Below are 22770 nucleotides of genomic sequence, written 5' to 3'. Positions count from 1 at the left end.
AAGTGCAAGCTAACTAGCTAAATTGCCATACATGTTTAATGCTTTTCGACCTGTCCCCAAATTAATGTCATTGGTCCAGAGTTTGTTTTGATATTTTAACCTGCGTGTCGTGATCGCGTTTGGTGTAGGGGGACAAAATACATTTATGCACGATAGCGCACACACACAGCCGGTTTGGGTTCAGGGAATAATTATTTAAGTTTAAATAAAACTATTTGATTACCTGAACAATATTGACTAATGGTATTGTATTGTTAGGTTGGCTATAGGCTTTCATTAGGTAAGAAGACGGCAAATTAGAAGGCTCTTCTTCAAAGCGATTTGAGTTGTCATTGTGCCGCATTGTATTGTGAAAATAAGACAGGCCTATCATTCTTAATTCATGGCAAGGTTTCCATTCATCCAGAATGTTAAAGACATGCAGTAAAATGTATTCACGATGGGAATAGCATAATAGCGTAACTACTACTCTGGAGTCAAAAACAATTAGGCCCCAAAAAAATATTTGGCAGGTCATAGATCAGCTCTCAGGAAACAATTCTATGCAGGTGGGTCGGGGTGCGGAGAAAAATCTGTCCTGATGTCAGACGGTGCGGCCGAAAACCTACCCATATCTTTTGTTTTCCCGATGCAAAACGTTTTTGCTACCGTGTGCCCTACTGAAACAGGACCATGGCCAGAACGACTCTTACAAACAGCCAGCCAGACATGACACTTACGTTGATATGGAAAGCGGACTGCGAGTCGAAGTCACTGCCCTGCCTGGTGAGTCTGTACTGCTGGTAAACGTCATCGCCTACATCCTGGAGGATCTGACACAGGTCCTGCCCCCCGGGCACCGCCACCGCACGCTCCTCTGGACGATCCGCTACAGGGGAGATTTCAAACAGTAAGTTAGACTTCACACAGGTGTAGCTACAAGGCAACATTGATGTCAGAGCTTCGTTAACAGATAGTCTGTTAAGATCATGTGGCTCCATGACTCAAGAGAAAACAGGATGCGAGGACTCGCGGGAAAGACTAAATCGGGATAGAGTGTTTGTGTGAGGGTCTTACCCTCTTCAGGGGCGTGGTAGGCGGCCAGGGCATTTAGCATGTCATAGATGACCTCTTTGATGGTGTCAGGGATGGGGGGCAGCGGAGACATTTTGAGGGGGGTGGTCTTCACCAGCTGCACCGCGTTGGGCCCCTTGATACGCAGATTCTCAAACTCATCATCTGAGGCTGAGCAGAGGAAGGAAGGGAGAAACACTTCGAGTAACCATGTACACGTCACATTGTTACACTGTAAAATAGGGAACTAGCCGAGAGCTATATGTGCAAGCGGATAGTTGAATGGCCACAGGTCTGTCCGCGATGTCCAAGATCTATACAGAAGTGGTTTAATAAAGATTTGGTCACCACACCACGCTGCTTTGCATGGTCCTTCCAGCTAGATAGACCCGTGGCCATTCAACTATCCACTCGTATAAAATATGGATTTTTCCGATGAGAGTATTTTAACGTACCCGTACCAGCTCCGCGAGGTGCGGGCAGGGCGATGCGGACGCAGCTATTGGCTGTGTCAGCAAAGCAGTCTGGGTTCCGGCAGGCGGCAGGGCCCAGAACACGCAGAATGTAGTTGATCTCTCTGGAGCCCAGGGAGCCTGATACCACTCCTGACGTGGTGCTGCCCGCCCCGCTGGTCACTGCTGACCGTACCACCTAGAGAGGGTAGACGGGTCATTGTCACTCAGTACAAAACCCTAATGGCTATATTGCACTACATTTTAACACTGACTGGGAGTGTCTCAACAGTCTAACATGGGTTCCAATCCATTTCCCTTTAGCTCCACTGCTCATAAAATACAGGAAATAGTCAAAATAATAGATGTGCAATGTGTTGGAGCTTTCGCCTGTCCATTTCTAGGAGAAGACTGTTGAGATGCATGCTGGGCAGGTATCAGCGAGGGTGAGGTTTAATATCCAGTACCTTCTCCATGGTGTGTCGTAGCGTGGCGGGGTCCTCGATGATGTGTCTGAACAGCAGGGTGACGAGGGGCGTGAAGCCGTTGAACCCTGACCCCTGCGTCAGCCCCAGGATCATCCTGGTACTCTTCAGCTCAGCAAACATCATGGCGTAATGGTGGGTCCTCGTCAGGCGCAGGCATAGCCTGAAAGAGAAGAACAATCTTTAGTTGTAGAGGGCTTTTCGTCACACTAACAAAATATTTCAGAAGTACATTTTAGTCATGTAGCAGACGCCCTTATCCAGACAGAGCGGCTCAGTCAGTGTATCCAACTGAGGTTAGGCAGGCAAAAACAAACATAAGAGTCACTGCAAGTAAACCTTCCTACAAGATAGCCACTGTCAGCTAAACGGTCTAGAGCTTTTCATAACAAAAAAAAGATTCAAGAAGTAAACAAGAACCATATAGAAGTAAAACAGGAACCTTAGTGTGGCGTGGAGGGTGTCTGGGTCCACAGGGACACTGATCATGGAGACACAGGCTCTGATGAGCACTGTGGTCATATCCTCCGTCAGGCCCTGCACCACGATGGCTCCTCCTGTCCCGGTGCGTTCCGATGTGGGGTCCAAGGGGGCTGTGGGAGGGGGGGCGGGGGGAGCAGAGGGACCGGGGGAGGACTCTTTTAGTTGGGGGGTAGCGTTGTCCTCTTTAGGAGCACTCATCTCCACGGCTACTGGGGCAGAGTCTGAAAGAATCAGAGAGGGGGATGTTACTATGGTACACAACTACAGAAACGGTGAACTGGTCTAATGGCATATATACATACACACATTACCGTTCAAAAGTTTGGGGTCACTTAGAAAGGCAATTTTCTTGTCCATTAAAAAACATCAAATTGATCAGAAACACAGTGTAGACATAGTTATTGTTGTAAATGACTATTGTATTGTAGGAAACAGCTGAATTTTTATGGATATCTACATAGGCGTACAGAGGCCCATTATCAGCAACCATCACTCCTGTGTTCCAATGGCACGTTGTGTTAGCTAATCCAAGTTTATCATTTAAAAAGGGTAACTGATCATTAGAAAACCCTTTTACAATTATGTTAGCACAGCTGAAAACTGTTGTTCTGATTAAAGCAATAAAACTGGCCTTCTTTAGACTAGTTGAGTATCTGGAGGATCAGCATTTGTGGGTTCAATTACAGGCTCAAAATGGCCAGAAACAAAGAACTTTCTTCTAAAACTCAGACTATTCTTGTTCTGAGAAATGAAGGCTATTCCATGCGAGAAATTGCGAAGAAACTGAAAGGAAATCTCGTACAACGCTGTGTCCTACTTCCTTCACAGGACAGCGCAAACTGGCTCTAACCAGAATAGAAAGAGGAGTGGGAGGCCCCGGGGCACAACTGAGCAAGAGGACAAGTACATTAGAGTGTCTAGTTTGAGAAACTGACGCCTCACAAGTCCTCAACTGGCAGCTTCATTAAATAGTACCCGCAAAACACCAGTCTCAACGCCAACAGTGAAGAGGCGACTCTGGGATGCTGGCCTTCTAGGCAGAGTTGTAAAGAAAAAGCCATATCTCAGACCGGCCAATAAACAGAGTGCAGTTTGTGGCTATAGCAATGGCTAACAAAAGGGAAAGAACACCTGCACACTTCACCTTCAGCTGAAAATGTGCTTTAATCTACCGTATCTGCTTATAAAACACTGGGGTTGTGCATATCACTAAAACAGTGTCTCTCATCTAGAAGGCCATTACATGAGCGTCTGTGTGTCTCTTCTGCCTTGCCCCAGTCTCCCTCTCATAAACCAGTTTGAGGCTATACTAGAACGATAGCTCCTCCCATCTAGTAGTAGATGGTCCAGTCACCCACCTGGGTCTGTCTGGGTCTCCTCTGCCTTGCCCCGGTCTCCCTCCTCTCTCTCAGAGTCCGTCATGCTGCCCGTCTTAGCCGGTTTAGGAACGCGAGGCACTCTCTGGACCGTGAGCATCACCGGACGACGGTTACCCGTCTCCTCATTCACCTGGAATAGAAACATTAGAAGAAATCTGAGAAAGGAAAATGGTTTACCAGACCCAAATTAAACCCATTACTGAACTGAAAAGCACTTTCAATGAATACTCTCCTTTGAGCATGCTTTTAAAGACCAGGATTTTTTTTTTTTAAGTATTCACAAAGTCTGATGATTAAAAAAGAAATGTTTCACTGATTGTCGACTCAGTTCTTTTGTTTGAGTTGGAGTGGCATGTATAAAAGAGGCTATGAGGAAGAGTTCCTACCTGGACCATGGTGTTGAACTGTACGGTGTATCGCCTGCGTCCCGCGGTGAATCGGACGCTGCTTTCTCCGGCCCTCCAGGCTGAGTCTATAGTGCTGTTGTTAGAGGCAGAGTAGCTGCACCAGCGGCCGGACCGGTCATCAAACCAACGCCAGTTATTACCATTGGGCTGCAGGTACTGGAGAGAGGGGAGGGAGAGAGAGGGAAGAAAGGAAGGAGAGAGGGAAGAAAGGAAGGAGAGGGGGGAAATTATTTTATTGTCCATGGGAAACAAGAAAATGTGTATTTTCAGTGAGAGAAGGGTCAGGAAAAGACCAGCTATGGCAACACGATGGTAATCATATGCATATTTCATAGCGTCGGTTCATCTTTATGTGGCACCCGGAGGACATTATTCGTACCTTGTTCATCTGCGATCTGCGTTTGGATGAGACCGCCATTTTCTCGTAGAAGTCAATGATCAGCAACACTGGAGTGATCCACCTATAGAGAGTCACAGACAACGTTCAGCCGTATTAAACATCGCAATTTGTCTGGGAGGAGCCAGGCTTCTACATTTACTTCACCTGAAGTAATTCTCTTTAGTTAGGCATTGTAAAACGAGAGAGATTGTTTATGCTGTTATTTCTAGCAGGACAGTATTTTTGAAGGGCAATCCTGCAGGTGTGCCAGCTAGCTAATCTCGAGCGGTCCTCTCGTCAGTTTTCTGTGACAGAGCCAGGGGAGGGGGTGGTACTGACTTGGGTGTCTGGATGTCCTTCTGCTCCTTGGCAGCCTGCAGACAGGGCTGCACCACCTCCAGCAGCTTGATGAGCACATTGAGGATCCCACTGTTCTCCACCACCCTGGCACACGACAGCTTCAACTCCTTAAGGAAAACAGGACAGCATGGATCAACATACAGGGCCAGTGAGTGAGTGTGAGTGAAAGGAATTGCTGTGCTTCTCTTTCTCTGTCACGAACTCAAACAAATATTTTGAGCAGTAGGATGTTTTTCTGTGTGTCTATCTCTCTGTCCGTACCTCAAAGAGCAGTGTGAGCAGCAGGATGCGTGTTGCCAGGTTGGAGGCTTGGGGCAGGGTAGCCATCTGTCTGGTCCACTCGGACACTGTTTTGGTGTCGCTGGTGGTCAGGGGTACTGCTGCCTTGATCAGCACGTCTGCTGCCTCCCACACCTACACATCAGAAACATGACATAGAGAGGCTGGTATACTGATACTAAGTGCATAATAACAATGAAGTCTCTAAACACATTTGACTGCACGTATCCGGTGTATGTGAAATCATTTATAATTGTTTTTAACTCGGGCATATCACACCTAACTACACACACACCATGTTACTCACCTGGTTGACGACCTGTCGTAGGATGAGGTCCCTGTACTCGGGGCCGCTCCTCTTGATGGCGGTCATGAGCAAGTCACAGAGGCGGTAGACTGTGTCTGGCAGCTCGTCCAGCAGGTGGAAGCAGCCGGGGAGCATGGAGTCAGTGAAGGCGTGGAGCTCCGTAATGTCCAGGGGCTCGGCCTCCAGGAACCTCTCCAGGCAGCGAGCCTCCTCCTCCTCCGTACGCTCCCTGGCTCTCCTGTCGTCCTCCTCACGACGACGCGCCGCCTCCTGAGAGAGGGAAAGATGGAGGTGGGGAACGTGAGCGGATGTGGTGGTGAAGTGGCGGTCCAGAAACAACCCCTAGGCACAGAACAAATCTGTACAGACAGAAGCAAATGTGGCTATTATTCCAATGAGCCCATCAACTGAAAACACGACGGTGCAAACATAGAAATAGAACTCTAGATCTTTGGCTACAACAATATTGCTTACATCTATCCAATACTTCCAGATGTACACATACCTAGGGTGTAAACTCTACATCTTGTTTCTGGGCTGGGCCCTGGTTATTCATTTATGAGCCTTCATCTATTCACGTTTGAATTCATTCACCATTGTGTTCCCTCCGTATGCCTGTGTGCGGGGGCATGTCTAAGTGTGCGTGTGTGGCGGCAAACCTCGGGCGAATCAGAGCGCTGCTCCATGCTGACCTCTTGTCCCAGAGACATGGCGATGGCTCTCATCATCTGGTCTTCTTCTGACATGGTCATGTCCTACAGACAGAGGGACATACAAGTACACTTAATATAGACTATGGGAGGGGGGGACTGTAATCTGAGCATCGCTCCCTCTGTGTGTGTGTGTGTGTGTGTGTGTGTGTGTGTGTGTGTGTGCGGTCGTACCCTGACGGCTCCGCTGAGTAGAGGAGGAGGGTGTGTGAGCAGGTACTCTGTGGCCTGCTCCATGGTGCTGGTGTTCACCAGGGCCTCCATGGCATGCTCTCTGGAGAAACCCATGTCCATCAGCTAGATAGAGGAGAGAACAAGGGTTACATAAGGTTAGAGGAGAGAGAGAAAGAGGGGCGAGGGCGAGAGGAGTCACAGGACAGGGTTAGAGCAGAGTTCCTTCTAGGACGTCTTTCCTAGCCACTGTGCTTCTGCCTCTGCATTGCTTGTTCTTGGGGTTTTAGGTAGGGTTTCTGTAGAGCACTTTGTGGGAACTGCTGATGTAAACATTTTATAAAATAGATTTGATTGATAGAGGAAGGGAGGAAGAGAGAACAGAGGCACAGAGAGATCAGAGTGACCGGGGATATCCTTCCAAAATGACCTATCCATCCTCCCTAACCTCTACATAGCATGATATCCTACCCTCTACCCAGTTCTCATGCCTCAATGTTTTGAAATTCCATCCATTTGATATAAAGCAGGGCTCTTCTCACATTTATCCTCCAAAATATGCCTCTGTCCTCACACTATCTCTCCCTCCCAAGTGGCGCAGCGGTCTAAGACACTGCATCTCAGTGCATAAGGCGTCACTAGTCCCTGGTTTGATTCCAGGCTGTATTACATCCGGCCATGATTGGGAGTCCCATTGGGCGGCGCACACTTGGCCCAGCGTCGTCCGGGTTCAGCTGTCATTGTAAATAAGAATTTGTTCTTAACAGACTTGCCTAGTTAAGTAAAATAAATGTTAAATCCCTCCTTAACCGTGACCCCAATTACAAGCACAAGAGAGCAGTATAAATTCTATATAATGTGCCCTCGCGCCGGCTCGCATCGAAAAGAATGTGTAAGTTCCGCACAGTGTAGGAGAAAGCATGCACAGCTCAGGTCAAGTATAAATGGACTTTCAGATTCACACTGGCTGTGGAGCCAGCTAACTGTATACCTGCTGTAGCTGCTGCTGGTTGACGTTTGGCTGCCTCTCCCTGCCTCCTCCCTGACTCTGTCATAACAAGACAAAGTGGAGCAGGCCACGCCAGAGTGAGGGTTCAAGGGGACAATAGGTTGACAACAAAACAGTCCAATTTCATCTTATTACAACATGACCACCTTATTAGTTAACAAGAAAGTGAATGTGCAACAGAGGCTATCAAATTGAGGCTTTCAAATCGTATCTTGCAATGGATGCAATTATATCTATCAAAGCTTTCAAATGTCTAATGCCAATCTGTCTATGAGAAAAGCAATCCGCCGAAAATACATTTCTACGAAGAAACAGTCCCAAAGTTAATGGAATCCAAAAACGCAAACTGATCAACACCAACACACTCCCCTTGACATCCCCACAACTCCCCTTGACACCCCCACTTCCCTCCTGTCCCCTTACCTGCTGTAGCGGAACCTGGTTAACCTGTGGTTCTCTCCTAGGTGTAGAGTTACTAGAGTCCTCTGCTGCTTCACCTGGTGCAGGTGGTGCTGTACTGCCTCCGGTAGCCGGTCCTGACCCGGAACCTGCTGGCACCTCTGCTGCAGTCACTGCTGCTCCAGGGGCCCCTACAGCTCCACCTCCACCTATTTTAAATGCAAGCATTTGAAATGATAGTGTCCTTGGACAGTTCTTGTATGTTAATCCTTAATGTGCATCAACATTGTAAATTGTGTCAAATAATTCAGCTTTCGCTGCTGTTAATATCATTAAAACACTCAAAAAAAATGTAAGCGATAAGTAGGCATTGGTCTGAAAACAAAAAAGGATATTCCAATGAGCACCACAACTAATTCACCCATACTCCACCAAGGTTTTCCAGCACACAGTAGCTCTACAGTAGCTCTTCCAGCACACATTCATGCTCCACAGTAGCTATTATATCCACGGGGCAGGTAGGTCATGCCCCAGTAAGAAAGAGTACAGTTGGGGCTCATCCATCTCCATGGATTGATGAGCTGGGTGAGGCATTTTCTCAAAGAAATATGGCAAAAGTCTTAGCAGACAAATCTAAACTAGAAATTGATGAAAATAATTATAGAACACCATGTAATTAGGCAGGTAAATTAAATCGTAAGAAAAAAAACATTTTCAAAAATGCTTTTATTAATTGTAAAAATGATTCTAAAAAGGTATGGAATATAGTTAAGGGCTTACTTGGTACATCTATCTCATCATGCCCATCTAGTGTGGAGGTTGACGGGAGAGCAATAACAAGACCAGCTGATATTGCCAATCATTTTGCAGATTTTTTTTACTAAGAAAATCTATTTACTGAGCGATAATGTAAACACCCAATCTTCCAAACAAGCTATTGTCCAAAGGATTGATGATCATATTATGAGCAAAAAAAACTGCTCTTTTATTCTACAAATGGTGTCAGTAGAGGTGTTAAACCTATTGAAGTCATTACCTGATGGTAAATCTATAGGTAATGATCTTATGGAATATTTTTTACTTCGCTATGCTGCTCCCCAGATTGCAGCTCCACTGAAATACATATTTAATTGGTCACTGGAAAAAGGGGCATTTGCAAATGTTTGGAAGCATGCTAAAATGTGCCCAATCCCGAAAGACAGCAAAGAACCCACCCATTACTCCTGCCAATAGTCAACCAATTAATCTACTCCCTTCACTCAGTAAGATTATTGCTTGGCTAGAGCTGCCCCGGTCAACTGTAAGGGCTGTTATTGTGAAGTGGAAACACCTAGGCGCAACAACGGCTCAACCACGAAATGGCAGGCCACACAAGCTCACAGAACTGCACCACCGAGTGCTAAAGCGCATAAAAATAGTCTATCCTCGGTTGCAATTACAGAGTTCCAAAATGACTCTGGAAGCAACGTCAGCATAATAACCTTTAGTCTAGAGCTTTATAAAATGGGTTTCCATGGCTGAGCACCCATGTGCAATGCCAAGCGTTGTGTGGAGTGGTGTATAGCTCGCCGTCATTGGACTCTGGAGCTGTGGAAACGCGTTGTCTGGAGTGATGAATCACGCTTCACCATCTGGCAGTCCAACGGACGTATCTGGTGTGGCGGATGCCAGGAAAACACTACCCTGCCCCGATGTATAGCGCCAACTGTAAAGTTTGGTGGAGGAGGAATAATGGTCTGGGGCTGTTTTTCCATGGTTCGGGCTAGGGCCCTTAGTTCCAGTGAAGGGAAATCTTAATGCTACAGCATACAATGAAATTCTAGATGATGCAGTGCTTCCAACTTTGTGGCAACAGTTTGGGGAAGGCCCTTTTCTGTTTCAGCATGACAATGGCCCCGTGCACAAAGCGAGGTCCATACAGAAAGGGTTTGTTGAGATCGGTGTGAAAGAACTTGACTGGCCTGCACAGAGCCCTGACCTCAACCCCTTCGAACACCTTTGAGATTAACTGGAACGCCAACAGCGAGCCAGGCCTAATCGCCCAACACCTCACTAATGCTCTTGTGGCTGAATGGAAGCAAGTCCCTGCAGCAATGTTCCAACATCTAGAGGAAAGCCTTCCCAGAAGAGTGGAGGCTGTTATAGCAGCTAAGGGGGGACCAACTCCATATTAAATGACCATGATTTTGAAATGAGATGTTCGACGAGCAAGTGTCCACATACTTTTGGTCATGTAGTCTAAATAAAAACTAGTAAATCAAGTCTGAAAACTAACAAACTAAACTGAATAAATAAATACATTTAAAAAACATGAATAGAAATAAAGACATCTAGAACTTAAGCTAGGTGGGGGCAAAAATAAAACTGAAACTCAAATGCTAACGACCCTGTCAAAGATCCGGTATATGGTTCTCGCTAATGGCTGACCGAATCAAGACGAGGGGCGGGGAGTGTGTTGAGTACCTCCAGTCAAGTTGATTTGCAATTCAAATCTTGTGTCGATGAAACATTTGAGCATCAACCAATCCCTAATAACGTTGCCTTACTGAAAATGAGAACTAAAAACGCACACTCACCTCCAGCTCCAGAGCTGGGGCCTACAGGCACCGTGGTGGCCCCTGGGCCCCCCTCCTCCTCTGGCCGCGCCGTGCCCTCCCTCTCCTTGGCCAGCCGCTCCTGGATGACTGGTTCACCACGAAGGATGTGACAGAGTATAGCCAACATGGACTCAGCCATGCGGCCCCCGTACACTTTGAGGGGTTTCCTGTTCCACAGGCTTCGGATGCAGTTAAACGCCGCCTGAACACAGTGAGAGAGTGGGTTAGTATTACATAGATTACATCAAAATACACACTTTTTTGGTTACTACATGATTCCATGTGTGTTATTTCATAGTTTTGATGTCTTTACTATTATTCTACAATGTAGAAAATTATAAAAATAAAAGACAAACCCTTGAATGAGTAGGTATATATATATATATATATGACCTTGTTTTTGAAAGAAAAGCACATTTTTTTCGAATTTTTCAGAAATACACTTATTTTTAATGGAATATCTACATAGACGTACAGAGGCCCATTATCAGCAACCATCACTCCTGTGTTCCAATGGCACACTGTACTAGTTAATCCAAGTTTAAAAAAAATCTGCTTAAAGAAGCAATACAACTGGCCTTCTTTAGACTGGTTAAGTATCTGGAACATCAGCATTTGTGGGTTTTATTACAGGCTCAAAATGGCCAGAAACAAATAACTTTCTTCTGAAACTCATCAGACTATTCTTGTTCTGAGAAATGAAGGCTATTCCATGCGAGAAATTGCCAAGAAACTGAAGAACTCGTACAACGCTGTGTACTACTCCCTTCATAGAACAGCGCAAACTGGCTCTAACCAGAATAGAAAGAGGAGTGGGAGGCCCCCGTACACAACTGAGCAAGAGGACAAGTACATTAGAGTGTCTAGTTTGAGAAACTGACGCCTCACAAGTCCTCAACTGTCAGTTTCATTAAATAGTACCCGCAAAACACCAGTCTCAACATCAACAGTGAAGAGGCGACTCTGGGATGCTGGCCTTTATGTGTATGTATTTATTTGATTTAACCTTTATTTAACTACGCAAGTCACTTAAGAACACATTTTTATTTACAATGACGACCCATACAAAATGACCTTGAGCGCAAACATCGCAGATGCCAATCAAGCAACCAAGAAACCACTTAACACACACACTCTACCTTCTGAGTGACGATGAGGAATCGCAGGGCGCTGAATTGGGGGGTGGTGGGGGTAACCCCAGGGACCTTGACGGGCAGGCTGTGGGGTGAGTCCAGCACGGTACTGGGATTCACCATCTTCTCCACCAGCATCAGCCAGGCATCCAGGAACTCCCCTGTCCCATCAGGAAGCTCAGTGTGCTCCAAGCCCTCAGAGACAGGCACCTTACCACCCATAGTAAGAGCCCAGTTAAATGTCCTGGGGAGAGAGAGGGGAAGGAGAAATGTGTCAGTGCTGCTGGGCAGAGAAACACATTATTGCCCATAGTTGTCCTGGTCAACTCACATGATCAGGTAAAACAAGGCCATACTCATAATGATTGTATTGACAATGCTGAGAAAAGTAGTGCCAAAAGTCAATACGTATGTACAGTCAGGTAGTTTGCAACAGTAGTAGGGTTTGTTGTAGCTACAGGGCGCCGACAAATTCCATGTAAAGAAGTACCAACAGCGCAAGTCTGTCAGATATTAACAGAGCTAAGCAAGGGTGCTCCACTCACTGGAAGAGCGCGTCATGTCCTCCGGAGCAGAAGAACTTCTGCAGCATGAGGTGGTAGGGGTACTTCCTCTCATCGAACAGCATGGGGGACGTGAAGCCCACCGAGCAGATGAAGAACGTCAGCCTGGAGAGACAAGTGATAGTGTTAAAATTGACACTGGGAGCATTAAATCAGCAAATCAATAGATGCAGTTGGAATCGTTCTGACAAGCGTAAAGCCTTGTAACCAAACCAACCTCTTGCCCCTCCTACATGTTACATTTTTTTAACCTTTATTTAACTAGGCAAGTCAGTAAAGAACAAATTCTTATTTACACAGACGGTCTACCCCGGCCAAACCCTAACGACGCTGGGACAATTGTGCACTATGGGACTCCCAAGGACGGCCGGTTGTGATACAGCCTGGAATCTAACCAGGGTCTGTAGTGACGCCTCTAGCACTGAGATGCAGTGCCGTAGACCGCTGCGCCACTCGGGAGCCCCGAGTGATGATCTATGTACAGAAGCAAACAACCCTCTGGGCTTATCAGAAGCAAGACAAAATTATTACCAAATCTTATCCACCCTCTGAGACTATAGAAGAGGTTAGCTTGTATGGGCTGATGGGATGATTTTCTTGGAGATTGGGTGTGACAGGGTAGATCCTGACTGAGTAGCGTACCTGAAGCGAGGGGTGGGGGTGTAGGGCGGGGGCTGCCAGCTGAGGCCCTTGGTAAGCAGCTTGGTGAGGGAGGAGGCGGTGGCCCTGGCGGCGGGGGTGGGGGCAGTGCCAGTGCTGGTGGCGTGGTGAGAGCGGCGCTGGCGGACTGGAGAGCCCACACACAGCTTCACCAGCAAACCAAAGAGTTCAGCCAGAGCCCGGCCCAGGCGAGACGATGCTGGAGGTGAGAGAGGAGAGTTACACACCTGTAGGAAAAATACAGCTAGCGCTCGCAAATATAGGATCAGGAGTCAAAGCGGACGTGTTCTGACCTTCATCAGACAGTTAGACACACTTCTCACTAACGCAGAGATTCTGACCGTACATCTCTCTATTTGGTGGGGATACCATTCTACACTTCAACTATGCCTACTACCCGACTACAATTATTTTTATTTTTTTTATTACTCGAAAATAGAGAGAAAAATCTAGGATTTCCTCACCGGAGAGCAGTGGTTTGATCTGCTTGATGCGTGTGGCCATGGCGGGGGTCAGTTTAGACTTGGTCTTGGGGTCAGCGGTGCCGGCGGTCGGCTCGTCAGTCTCCATGGGGGCTAGCGTGTCCCCGTCCAACCCCATCCCCTCCAGGAGACCGGTGGCAGAGGGGTCCAAAGCAACAGTGTCAGACTCAGCTAGGGAGAGAGAGAGAGAGAGAGAGGGGAGAGGCCTAGTGGTTAGAGCTAGTGGTGGCTGGGCTGGAAGAGAAAGTTTGGCTAAAAGATGCTTCAATTCTTTCTTTGCACGTTGCTCAAACGATGCCCGACAAACATTCCGGAGTGGGCAGTTTTATCAGAATGTTTAAAAAAAATGATTTAAAAAAGAACTGCCTAAAGCACACTGCCAAACATTGCCCAACAAAATGTACTATTGCATATTTCATGAATTAACGTTCATAAATATTTGATAATAACATTTTCTTTTGGTTGTTTTTCCAGTAGGAGGTCATCTTCATTACCAGCTCTCCTGGATCCTGAGGCGGTGGCTATGGCTGTGGTGCTGCCAGATGGCTTGTCCTCTTTGGGAACAAGCTTCTGCATGTCAGCCTGGCCAAACTCACAGCCTGGGGGGAGACTGGAGGAGGAGAGGAGAGAAAGAGGAGGTTACTGTGTGCTGCTGGCTGACTGCTGAGGAAGAGAAAGCCAGAGAGAGAAAGAGAGAAAATGGGAGAACCAGATAGAGAAACCCAAGGCCAAAACATATGGATAAAGCAAGAGGGGGATAAAGAGCCAGGAGGAGAGAAAGCGTCAGCTTAGTGTACCTGTTGGGTGTGCAGAGTGACAGCAGCACAGTGCTCTCCCAGACCAGAGAGCAGTAGAGCTGGCTCAGCTTATTGAGAACACTCAGACCTAGCTGGGAGCCCCATTGGTTCACACTGATGGCCCTGATCTCACTCTGTACAACACAAACAGGGGAAGAGACGAGACGGTTAATGCACCCACCACTATTAACACACTCACAGTCAAGCAACTCCATCCCAAAAAACACCTAAAAACCAGACAGACAGACATGGTTATTTGGAAATCCACAGACAATAAATCTGCAATGTCGACAGTTGGTTGGTTATATACTGCTGACATCTTCAAACCAATAGAGCTGAGTTTTTAAATGCATTTGGCTAAGGTGTATGTAAATATATATATATATATATATAAATAAAACACACACATATACAGGTGAAGTCGGAAGTTTACATACACCTTAGCCAAATGCATTTAAAAACTCAGCTTTCACAATTCCTGACATTTAATCCTAGTAAAAATTCCCAGGTCTTAGGTCAATTAGGATCACCACTTTATTTTAAGAATGTGAAATGTCAGAATAATAGTAGAGAGAATGATACACTTCAGCAGTGGGTCAGAAGTTTACATACACTCAATTAGTAATTGGTAGCATTGCTTTTAAATTGTTTAACTTGGGTCAAATATTTTGGGTAGCCTTTTACAAGCTTCCACAATAAGTTGGGTGAATTTTGGCCCATTCCTCCTTACAGAGCTGGTGTCACTGAGTCAGGTTTGTAGGCCTCCTTGCTCGCACACGCTTTTTCAGTTATGCCCACAAATTGTCTATGGGATTGAGGTCAGGGTTTTGTGATGGCCACTCCAATACCTTGACTTTGTTGTCCTTAAGCCATTTTGCCACAACTTTGGAAGTATGCTTGAGGTAATTTGGAAGACCCATTTGCGACCAAGCTTTAACTTCCTGACTGATGTCTTGAGATGTTGCTTCAATATATCCACATAATTTTACTTCCTCATGATGCCATACATTTTGTGAAGTGCACCAGTCCCTCCTGCAGCAAAGCACCCCCACAACATCATGCTGACACCCCCGTGCTTAACGGTTGGGATGGTGTTTTTCGGCTTGCAAACATCCCCCTTTTTCCTCCAAACATAACGATGGTCATTATGGCCAAACAATTCTATTTTTGTTTCATCAGACCAGAGGACATTTCTCCAAAAAGTACAATCTTTGTAGATGTCCTAACAGACTTGCCAAGTTTAAAATGACAAGTTTAAAATGACTCCAACCTAAGTGTATGCCAACTTCCGACTTCAACTGTATATACACACACACGCTAAGGTGTGTCATATATTATATATATATATATATATATATATATATATATATATATATATATATATATATATATATATATATATATATATATATATACACACACACACACACAGTTGAAGTCGGAAGTTTACATAAACTAGTTTTAATGACTCCAACATAAGTGTTTCAACCACTCCACAAATTTATTGTTAACTTCCCTAGGGTAGTGGGCAGCATTCGGAATTTTGGATGAAAAGCGTGCCCAAATTAAATGGCCTGCTACTCTGCCATAAAATATATAATATGCATATAATTAGTATATTTGGATATAAAACACTCTGAAGTTTCTAAAACTGTTTGAATGATGTCTGTGAGTATAACAGAAATCATATGGCAAGCAAAAACCTGAGAAAAAATCCAACCAGGAAGTGGGAAATCTGAGGTTTGTAGGTTTAAGTCTTTGCCTATCGAATATACAGTGTCTATGGGGTAATATTGCACTTCCTAAGGCTTCCACTAGATGTCAACAGTCTTTATAACCTTGTTTGATGCTTCTACTGTGAAGGAGGGGGGAATGGGAGCTGAATGAGTCAGAGGTCTGCCAGAGTGGCATGAGCTGACCACCAGCATGAGCTGGCTTGCGCTCCATTCCATTTATACAGACAAAGGAATTCTCCGGTTGGAACATTATTGAAGATTTATAATAAAAACATCCTAAAGATTGATTCTATACATCGTTTGACATGTTTCTACGAACTGTAATATGACTTTGTCTGGACCTGCCCGCGCGTCGTGAGTTTGGATTGTGAACTGAACGAGCGACCAAAAAGGAGGTATTTGGACATAAATGGACTTTATCGAACAAATCAAACATTTATTGTGGAACTGGGATTCCTGGGAGTGCATTCTGATGAAGATCATCAAAGGTAAGTGAATGCTATTTCTGGCTTCTGTTGACTCCACAACATGGCGGATATCTGTATGGCTTGGTTTTGTGTCTGAGCGCTGTACTCAGATTATTGCATGGTGTGCTTTATCCGTAAAGTTTTTTTTTTTTTTTAATCTGACATAGCGGTTTCATTAAGAAGAAGTGGATCTAAAATGCCAAGCATAACAGTTGTATCTTTTAGCAATGTTTATTATGAGTATTTCTGTAAATTGATGTGGCTCTCTGCAAAATTACCGGATGTTTTGGAACTACTGAACATAACGCGCCAATGTAAACTGAGATTTTTGGATATAAATATGAACTTTATCGAACAAAACATACATGTGTTGTGTAACATGAAGTCCTATGAGTGTCATCTGATGAAGATCATCAAAGGTTAGTGATTCATTTTATCTCAATTTCTGCTTTTTGTGACTCCTCTCTTTGGCTGGAAAAATGGCTGTGTTTTTCTGTGACTTGGCTCTGACCTAACATAATCGTTTGGTGTGCTTTCGTCGTAAAGCCTTTTTGAAATCAGACACTGTGGCTGGATTTACAACAAGTGTATCTTTAAAATGGTGTAAAATACTTGTATGTTTGACGAATTTTAATTATGGGATATCTGTTGTTTTGAATTTGGCGCCCTGCAGTTTCACTGGCTGTTGACGAGGACGCTAGCGTCCCACATACCCTAGTGAGGTTAACAAACTATAGTTTTGGCAAGTCAGTTAAGACATCTACTTTGTGCATGACACAAGTAATTTCACCAAAAATTGTTTACAGAGATTATTTCACTGTATCGCAAATCCAGTGGGTCAGAAGTTTACATACACTAAGTTGACTGTGCCTTTAAACAGCTCGGAAAATTACAGAAAACGATGTCATGGCTTTAGAAGCTTCTGATAGGCTAATTGACATCATTTCAGTCAATTGGAGGTGTACCTTGTGGATGTATTTCAAGGCCAACCTTCAAACTCAGTGCCTCTTTGCTTGACATCATGGGAAAATCAAAAGAAATCAGCCAAGACAAAATATTGTAGACCTCCACAAGTCTGGTTCATCCTTGGGAGCAATTTCCAAATGCCTGAAGGTACCACGGTCATCTGTACAAACAACAGTACGAGAGTATAAACACCATGGGACCACCCAGCCGTCATACCGCTCAGGAAGGAGATGCGCTCTGTCTCCTAGAGATTAACGTACTTTCTTGCGAAAAGTGTAAATCAATCCCAGAACAACAGCAAAGGACCTTGTGAAGATGCTGGAGGAAACAGGTACAAAAGTATCTATATCCACAGTAAAACCAGTCCTATATTGACATAACCTGAAAGGCCGCTCAGCAAGGAAGAAGCCACTGGTCCAAAACTGCCATAAAAAAGCCAGAGTACGGTTAGCAACTGCACATGGGGACAAAGATCATACTTTATGGAGAAATGTCCTCTGGTCTGATGAAAAATAGAACTGTTTGGCCATAATGACCATCATTATGTTTGGAGGAAAAAGGGAAGCTTGCAAGCCGAGGAACACCATCCCAACCGTGAAGCACAGGGGTAGCAGCATCATGTTGTGGGGGTGCTTTGCTGCAGGAGGGACTGGTGCACTTCACAAAATAGATGGCATCATGAGGCAGTAAAATTATGTGGATATATTGAAGCAACATCTCAAGACATCAGGCAGGAAGTTAAAAGCTTAGTTGCAAATGGGTCTTCCAAATGGACAATGACCCCAAGCATACTTCCAAAGTTGTGGCAAAATGGCTTAAGGACAACAAAGTCAAGGCATTGGAGTGGCCATCACAAAGCCCTGACCTCAATCCCATAGAAAATTTGTGGACAGAACAGAAAAAGCGTGTGCGAGAAGGGAGGCCAACAAACCTGACTCAGTTACACCAGCTCTGTCAGGAGGAATGGGCCAAAATTCACCCAACTTATTGTGGGAAGCTTGTGGAAGGCTACTCTAAACGTTTGACCCAAGTTGAACAATTTAAAGGCAATGCTACCAAATATAAACTGATTGAAAGAAATAAAAGCTGAAATAAATCACTCTACTATTATTCTGACATTTCACATTCTTAAAATAAAGTGGTTATCCTAACTGACCTAAAACAGGGAATTTTTACAGGATTAAATATCAGGAATTGTGAAAAAAACTTAGTTTAAATGTATTTGGCTAAGGTGTATGTAAACACACACACACACACACATATATATACACACACATACACTTTTTATGTTGTTGTTGCAAAACATCAACACCTAATTAAGACTACTTTGGGGGCTACTGGTGTGGTGTGACAATGAGAGACCATTGCTGATTGGTTCCCAGGCTTCTTACCTGTCCTACCCTGCAGGTGTGCACGAACATCAGGATATAGGCGTGTGCGGCGGTGAGCGAGTGTAGCAGGGGCGTGGCGCGGGCCGACAGCGTGGCGTCGGTAACGTGACCGGCGGTGGCAAGCTCTCGGAGGAGCACCGAGCCCCCAGGGACCTCGATGGGGCGGTGGAGCGGCTCGAGGGCCGACAGGATGCTGTCCAGCTGACACAGCCCTTCCTGGAGCACCTTGGGCTCATGGGACAGGGTCTGGGGACCACGGGACAACACACGGCGCTTCAGTATCAATACAGCACAGTCACAGGGATCAGAGACTGAAGTTGGTTACATTTAATAGGTCTCCTTGGAGTTAAGTCACAATACAGCAGCACCACACACAGGGGTCAGAGATTGAACACCAGCACAAGTCTGGGATGCCCCAAGGGGCCTGGACTGTGGTCACAATATAGCAGTGTCAAAGGGAACCGTAGGAACATAGGACCTTAATCACAATGAAAGATCAATGTAACATGTAAGTCAGTATTCTCTTTTCTTAAGAGTCAGTTGTTGAGCTCTGCTTGAGCTCAGTCATTAACAAATTCAATGAAATCATATCCCCACATCTCCCCATGCTCCCAGTCTCACCAGTGTGGACTCTCAGACCCTGGCTACAGCCTGGCAGGCCTCCTACCCCCATATCTTGTGCCAATTGTTTTGGTAAAATTGTATTTTAAAAAAATATATAATAATAATTAAAAAAAAAAAAAAAAAATTTTTTTGAAATACTGCTATTTCTAGCATTATCCACTAAGTTTGCTGGAGGTCAAAATAATTATTAGAAATGTTATTTAATTGACACAAGCTGTCTGCAATCGATCAATCAATGTCTTGTTGTTAATTGTACAAAGCCTATTTGGCAGGGAATACTATTTGTAGATCAGTGATTCGATACCTCACTTTGCTGAAGCTGATCCTCTCCAACGGACTGAGAAGTACATTACGGGCAGTTTAATCATTGACGTATGTGGTAGCAAACTCGGGGTGTAGCCCTGACCGGGACTCAAACAAGGGTCCAGCAACTGTTTGGCCAACAACTTAACCATTACGCAAGAGGTCCGAACCTCTTGGCCAACACTTTAAAGGGCAATTCTACCACTTTTCAACCTCTTTTGTTTTTTGATTAGAGTTAATTAATTGACACACAATTGGAGCTTGTGTTATTTAAATAACATTTTCTAGGATTTTCTACCTTCAGCAAACATAGCTGGTAATACCGGTCAAATAAAAAAATTGTATAAGACAAAAACCAACTAAAACAACAACCCATGTCATGTCCCCATAACCCATGTCATGTCCCCATAACCCATGTCATGTCCCCATAACCCATGTCATGTCCCCATAACCCGTGTCAGGTCTCACCAGTATGGACTTGCAGACCCCGGCTACAGCCTGACAGGCAGCTGATGTGGGGAAGTCAATGGGCAGGTTGGGTAGACCCAGGATCGAGACCAGGGGCAGAAGACCCTTCTGGTTGACAAACTCCTGACAGTGGTCGTCGGTCGTGTTGTTACTCAGGATGGACTCCACAAACTTCATCTGAGAGGGGAAACCAGGGAAGACTCATGGTATGGTACAGTATGTGAACATCTCAAAAAGAGCTTGATTAGACGATAGTAGAAAACAATAGAGTACACACACTAGTATATGCTCCCAAAAGTGATTATTTTGTTTCAAACCTAGTACCAAGGTGCAGATTTATTTTGAACACTCTCAAGGGAAACAATCTCATATGATTTGAGAGACTAGAATTGCTTCATTGACAAGTTTTGTTTAGTGGAAAGGGACTTGATTTAAGAGTGCTTTTTAATTGCAGGTGAAAGAATGGGAAAGAACTTCGACACCACATACCACATTGAGAATGTAATCCATCAGAGGAATGGGTATCCTCTCTTCGGTGCCAACAACCCTATAGGAAAAACACCATCAGCATTCCAACTCCCCACCGCAAACACATGTAACAAAATGTGAAATGTAAAACATTATTGAATATAGAGGAAAAAATTAAATATCAGAGGAGCAATAAATCCTGAATTGACCAGGAAAAATCACATCTCTGATTTAGTATGTCATACAGTTCAACTGGCACTGACTGTCTGTTGCTCTCTGGCTCCCCCTGCTGCTGGGTGAAGGTATGGAGCGCCTCCTCCTCCTCCTCGTCTTCGCTGGAGGCCTCCTCGGCGGCGTGGGAAGAGCGTGCCGGGGGCGCGGTCACGGTGCCATCAGTCTTCTGGATAGAGGGCTTCTGACAGATGTACTCCGGGGCTCGGCCCAGGTTACAGATCTCCTCCAGTAACTGGGAGAAGACAAGCATGTGTTCATTTACTATACAGTGAAAAACTCTAGGGTCTAATAACGAGTTGTTCCTGTTCAGATCACACTGATCCAGGTTAGTTTACTACGCAGTTAACATAGTCAATCTGAATGATCGGGGTCCTAGGGTTTTTCGTGACCTGAAACTGTTCAACTCTGGGCCCTGGTTAAAAGCTGCAACAGGAGTTCAGTTTTTCCTGATGAAGTCATATGGTGAGGTAAAACTAGTAGTCTAGACATGATCAATGGTAGGGTAGGGCATTTAAGAGTTTCTGTGTCCGAGTACCCACGAAAATCATTTTGAGAACTTGAGTACCATGAAATGGGGCTGAAGGCAAAAAAGTGAGCGGTATGCCAACAGTTGTTCCAATTACTGGATGTTCTGGTCTTGAACCCATTTTCACTACACTTGACATACAATAAACAGAGTTTGAAAGTTTGTCAGTACTTAATTTTTTTATTTATTTTACATTTATTTAACTAGGCAAGTCAGTTAAGAACAAATTCTTATTTTCAATGACGGCCTAGGAACAGTGCCTTGTTCAGGGGCAGAACGACAGATTTGTACCTTGTCAGCTCAAATTGAGTACTTGCGCCCATCCCTGATCAATGCCGCTGATCATTTCAGATGGTGAACCCACCTTGATGATGGCAGTAGTTGCGTCAGTCTTCAGAGTGGGTTGATGTCTCATCAGTTCGTCCACAGCACTGCCCAGGTTGGATGCCGTGTCTCCTGTAGAAACACACACGTTAGAATGGTTACATACAGACAGACAGACAGACAATCTCATCTGAATCAACAGTGTAATGTGTCACCATACAACATAACTTGAATACACACACCTGTTTTATCAACAGTGAATGGTGTTCTTCCTTTAAGTTCACAGAGTCCTCTAAAAAAGTCTCTCACCATACTAGATTCCTATAACACACCCACATCCCCTACACTCACCCAGAGGGTCAGAGCTGCGGCGTCGTCTCATGGCAGGCAGGTAGTCAGGTGACAGAAGCACCTTGAAGAGGCGCTCAAAAGGCTGGCATTGGACGAAGGAGTGCAGGCCTCGCGCGTTCAGGCACAGGGCACTGAACACGTTAGGGAGAGAACCAAGCACCTCCCGGGTGGCCGGGACCTGCAGAGAGAGAGACTGTGAGAGAGAGAAAAGGGAGAAAGAGAGAAAAAGAAGGGGAGGGAGAGAGTGAGAGACAGAGTGGCGAGGGGTAGGGAACAACTAGGAGGAGAGGGACTGGGAAGGAGGGTAGGGGGAGGCGCAGGGAATCAAAACGTAAAGGCAATCAGGAGCGGAGGGGAGAACAGGAGGAAAGAGTAAGGGAGAAAAGGAGGAAGTGAAACCAATGAGGGAGAATGACCGTTTCATGTAATGCTGTGTGGCAGAAAGGAGGAGGAGATGAGGGAGAGAGGAATGAGAAGTTGGAGAGGGAGGGAGGGCTATGTGAAGAAAAGTCTGTATCGCCTTATCCCGCTAGAATGAACGATATTCATCTTCTAATGATCTATTGATAGGACAGGTGCCTGTCAGTCACAAAGCGAGCGATGACAGGGAAACACTGCTGATTTGTCTGCCGTCTGTCCCGCCTCTCGATACATGTGTTATTTTTGTGCGCTGTGGGTGGCTGCGGTTGAATTTCTTTCACGGAGGAGGGAGAGCATGATGAGTCTCCTGAGTGAATTGACATGCCCCATGTAATGTACAGTGCCTTCAGAAACTATTCATAGCCCTGGACTTATTCCACATATCGT

The 22770-nt window shown here is 45.2% G+C and overlaps 1 protein-coding gene across 1 annotated transcript in view; it reads right to left on the bottom strand.

Moving 5' to 3' along the window:
• The window catches only part of LOC120061009 (E3 ubiquitin-protein ligase HUWE1-like), a 77419-nt gene that overhangs the window by 31288 nt on the left and 23361 nt on the right, over nt 1-22770 (bottom strand). The window contains exons 20-47 of the mRNA XM_039010487.1: nt 21964-22141; nt 21653-21744; nt 20792-20994; nt 20550-20607; nt 20061-20237; nt 18666-18911; nt 14106-14239; nt 13803-13918; nt 13291-13479; nt 12809-13025; nt 12149-12271; nt 11610-11847; nt 10450-10672; nt 7898-8082; nt 7457-7513; nt 6469-6591; nt 6244-6339; nt 5585-5854; nt 5260-5412; nt 4978-5105; nt 4639-4720; nt 4239-4415; nt 3832-3982; nt 2433-2694; nt 1973-2153; nt 1509-1704; nt 1057-1224; nt 720-868 (exon numbers count right to left, since the gene is read on the bottom strand). Coding sequence (XP_038866415.1) covers nt 720-868; nt 1057-1224; nt 1509-1704; nt 1973-2153; nt 2433-2694; nt 3832-3982; nt 4239-4415; nt 4639-4720; nt 4978-5105; nt 5260-5412; nt 5585-5854; nt 6244-6339; nt 6469-6591; nt 7457-7513; nt 7898-8082; nt 10450-10672; nt 11610-11847; nt 12149-12271; nt 12809-13025; nt 13291-13479; nt 13803-13918; nt 14106-14239; nt 18666-18911; nt 20061-20237; nt 20550-20607; nt 20792-20994; nt 21653-21744; nt 21964-22141 — 4572 coding nt within the window. The remainder of the gene's footprint in view (nt 1-719; nt 869-1056; nt 1225-1508; nt 1705-1972; nt 2154-2432; nt 2695-3831; nt 3983-4238; nt 4416-4638; nt 4721-4977; nt 5106-5259; nt 5413-5584; nt 5855-6243; nt 6340-6468; nt 6592-7456; nt 7514-7897; nt 8083-10449; nt 10673-11609; nt 11848-12148; nt 12272-12808; nt 13026-13290; nt 13480-13802; nt 13919-14105; nt 14240-18665; nt 18912-20060; nt 20238-20549; nt 20608-20791; nt 20995-21652; nt 21745-21963; nt 22142-22770) is intronic.

Source organism: Salvelinus namaycush, chromosome 16, assembly GCF_016432855.1.
Source record: "Salvelinus namaycush isolate Seneca chromosome 16, SaNama_1.0, whole genome shotgun sequence".
NCBI classification, from domain to species: Eukaryota; Metazoa; Chordata; class Actinopteri; order Salmoniformes; family Salmonidae; genus Salvelinus; species Salvelinus namaycush.
The sequence above is the reverse complement of the archived record's forward strand: the minus strand, read 5'-3'. Positions and strand labels throughout refer to the sequence as shown.